The 3,248-nt window shown below is 54.5% G+C and overlaps 1 protein-coding gene across 1 annotated transcript; it reads left to right on the top strand.

Moving 5' to 3' along the window:
• The first annotated feature begins 1,624 nt into the window (after nucleotides 1-1,624).
• Nucleotides 1,625-3,032, top strand: TOMM5 (translocase of outer mitochondrial membrane 5). Its single transcript, XM_050913383.1, has 2 exons — nucleotides 1,625-1,786; nucleotides 2,542-3,032. Exons 1-2 carry the CDS (start codon nucleotides 1,666-1,668, stop codon nucleotides 2,574-2,576), a joined length of 156 nt encoding a protein of 51 aa, XP_050769340.1. The 5' UTR covers nucleotides 1,625-1,665; the 3' UTR covers nucleotides 2,577-3,032.
• Nucleotides 3,033-3,248: the final 216 nt, after the last annotated feature.

The following is a 3,248-nucleotide window of genomic DNA, read 5'->3' as shown; positions in this document are numbered from 1 at the left end:
ACTCTGCAGATCAGCAGTGGTACCAAAGACAATGCTGCATGATTCAGGAAACAGTGCATGATTCAGGAAAGCTAAGCAGAGCCAGATGCACATTGACTCACAATCACATTAATTCTTTACTGCAATTAGAGAAAAACAGGTATCTATTAAATCCCATTGTAAATAGATTACCCAGAATGAAGGCACTCAGAAGAGTTCAGAGGGGGGCCAGCAAGGCAACCTGTGCTCCTGCTTAGTGCGGCTACAACCCTCTCTCCCCTGTGATCAAGCACGTCGAGACTAGTTTGCTCTTCAGGACTGTGTTCTCATGCACACTTCACACAGTAGTACCGCACAGACTGGGAAGCAAGCAGGGTTTGCAGCAGGGAATGTGATGACGTGGGCAGAGCTGTTGAGTTTGAGGCTGTTGTGCTGTGGCATGCTTTGAAGTGTTGTAAGGTGTAATCCACAAAAGCAGGCTCTGCTTCATCTGTGTCCATCTCCCCAACACAGAGGTGTATGACGTGATCCCATCCCCAAGACAAGCATGTGGTACCCATAGCTCAGACATAACTCCAGCTCCTCAGGACCATCATTAGTCACAGACGTTGTCGGTAACAGACGTTCCAAGCACTATTACTTGCAACAGAGTTGACAGGCATTGTACAGTTTCTCTGTGCCTTACTATGTAGGGCTGTTCTATGTCTGCTCCCTGCTCTCTACTTTCTAAGGGAAGGCTGAGGAGAGAGGTTCCTGGTAGTCTGCATGACTCTTCTCCATGACAGCTACACTTAACCAGAACTCCCGTTCCATGCACTTGTGCCAGTGTGCTGCCTGCACAAAGGCTCCCCAAGTTCACACCCAGAGGGCAACCAGACCAGGCAGGTTCTAGGCTGCTCTGCTGTAGTCTTAAGCCCAGGGTGGAGACAGCTGTCTTCCAGCCCTGGAGGAGCAGCAACTCAGGTAGCACAGCTCACCATCACAGACCCATCTCTGCCCTCTTTGCCATGAGAAACAGCATGCTACTGTCTACAACCTGGCAGGAGCAGAAGAGGCGCACACTGCTGGTGACAGCACCGGAGAAACTCTATCTTTGGGGACCCCCCAAGCTCTCCATCCCCCACTCAGACCCCGTGTCTGTGCTTTCAGCCTGGCACAAGCAGGCGGCACCACAGCCAGCACCCCTGCTAGCAACCCTCCGAAGAGGCAGGCTGCGAACCCCGCGCCCCCGCCACAGCTCTGCCCGGGCCGGGGGCCAGCCGGCCCTGCTACCGGCGGGTAAGGCGCGGGCCGCGTTTCTGGGAGGCTGCCCCGCCCCGCCGGCATAGCAGGCCCCTCCGCAGCTCGGGTGGGAGGACGGTGCGGGTGCGTTTGCAGCGCACCTCCCTGCGACTGCGGGCCGACGGACCCTCCCGCGCCGGCAGCGGCAGAGCGCGACCCTTCCGACGGTGCCCGGGCGAGCCGACCCTCCGGGACAGGAGCAGCTTCCAGACCACCTACTCATCCCACGCCCGGGCGCATACAAGTGTGCCGTTGAAGGCCGCGGCTTCGCGGCGCCTCGTCGCGCATGCGCCGCTGCCACAGCCCGCCCCCGTCACGTGATACGGCATCCCTTCCCGCGGTCGTGTCTGTCCCTCCTCGCGAGCCGTAGTAGTGCCGGTGCGGGGGTGCGCGGGGACCGTTGGCATGTTCCGCATCGAGGGCCTGGGGCCCAAGATGGACCCGGAGGAACTGAAGCGGAAGATGCGCCGCGACGTCCTCATCTCTGTCCGCAATTTCCTCATCTACGTCGCGCTGCTGCGGATCAGTAAGTGCTCAGCGCGGCGCGGGCCGCTGGGCACGGCGGGGTGGCGGCCGGGGACGGCCCGGAGCCTGCGCCCCCGGGACGGCCGGGCCCGGCCCTGCCGCCTGTTCGCGTCCCGTAGGGGCGTCTTTGTTTCTGGCAGCTTGGTGACCACCTCTGTGCCCGCGTAGACTGTGGGGAACAGCTTCCGCTGCCCGGCGCGGGGCTTCGTGTCCCGGTGGCTGGGCGCGTCCCCGGGGGAGTGGGAGAGGCTCGGCATCGCAGCGGCGTTTCCAGAGCGCCGGCGGGGGCCTGAGGCGCCTGAAGTGCTGGGCTTGCGCGAACAGTGCTTCTGCACTTTTCCAGAGCATGAAAGAACAGGGCCGTGCTGTCTGTCTTGTAGGCAGTGCTTTAGTGTGTTGCATCAGAGGCTTTCAACTTTCATTTCAGGATGCCCTTCACTTTAACAAACAAAAAGTCATGTTTGGGTGATTCTTCACCCCCCTCCTCCGCCTGGTGGTGTCGAAAACAGGCCCAAGGCTCTGACCTGCAGCACAAGCAGGCATACGTGGATCCCCCCTTGAATCATGTTGCCTCACCTGTTAGAGCAATCATGCAGGGAGAAGGGACTATGTGGGAGGCGGAGTGTGGTATCTCACCCAGCGTCTGAACATTTTAGATGCCACATAAATGTGCTGCAGTTTCATCACAGACTCACTGCAGGCTTCTTGTTATCTTCAGCTGAGTTAAGTTCATGCAGCTTTATTTTCTCTTTTCAGCTCCTTTCGTCCTGAAGAAGCTGGACAGTATATGAACACTTGAGAAGACTCAGTGTATGAAAACATAAAATGGACTGTAGCTGCTTTCCCCTGTTTGTTAATTAAACATTGTGCCAGAGGCAGACATCCAATACTAAATGGTTCTAAAATGGTTCACTTAAGCGTATCTGACCCGAGAATGACAGCCTAGTTGGGAGTATGGGGAAGATGTCTGTTGTCCCTGCAGATGAATTTTGGTCACAGAATACTCCCTAGTGTCATCAAGCAATGACTTGTGATGGAACATTTCTTGTACTGTTTAAAAAAAAGTCCATCTCCATTTTGTACGAAGTGTTAAGCAAGTTACTTTGTTATGCAGCTACCTCTAAACTGCCACATGCTATGGCTACCAACCTTACTGAACCTGTCTGTATGAAAAATGAAATCTTTAATGAATCCAGTTCACAAGCAGTTTGATTTGAAATAAATGGAAGAGCAGTTGTGTCACTTAACTCTGGTAGTGATTTATTTTTAATAATCATCACTTAAACTAGAGGTCATCTGGTATTTGCCTGGCTCTTGTCTTAAGCTCACTGTCTCCTCCACCTTTAAAATTAACTTGTATTGAGGAAGAGCAAAGGAGAGTGAAAAAGACAAGTCGATGTGTTTTTCAGTTGCTAAATGTGTAGCAACTCAGCTGTGAAACATGTAAAGACTCAGAGAAGTAA

The sequence above is a fragment of the Gymnogyps californianus genome, chromosome Z (genome assembly GCF_018139145.2).
Source record: "Gymnogyps californianus isolate 813 chromosome Z, ASM1813914v2, whole genome shotgun sequence".
NCBI classification, from domain to species: domain Eukaryota; kingdom Metazoa; phylum Chordata; class Aves; order Accipitriformes; family Cathartidae; genus Gymnogyps; species Gymnogyps californianus.
Note: the sequence above shows the minus strand (reverse complement) of the source record. Positions and strands in the feature narration are given on the sequence as shown.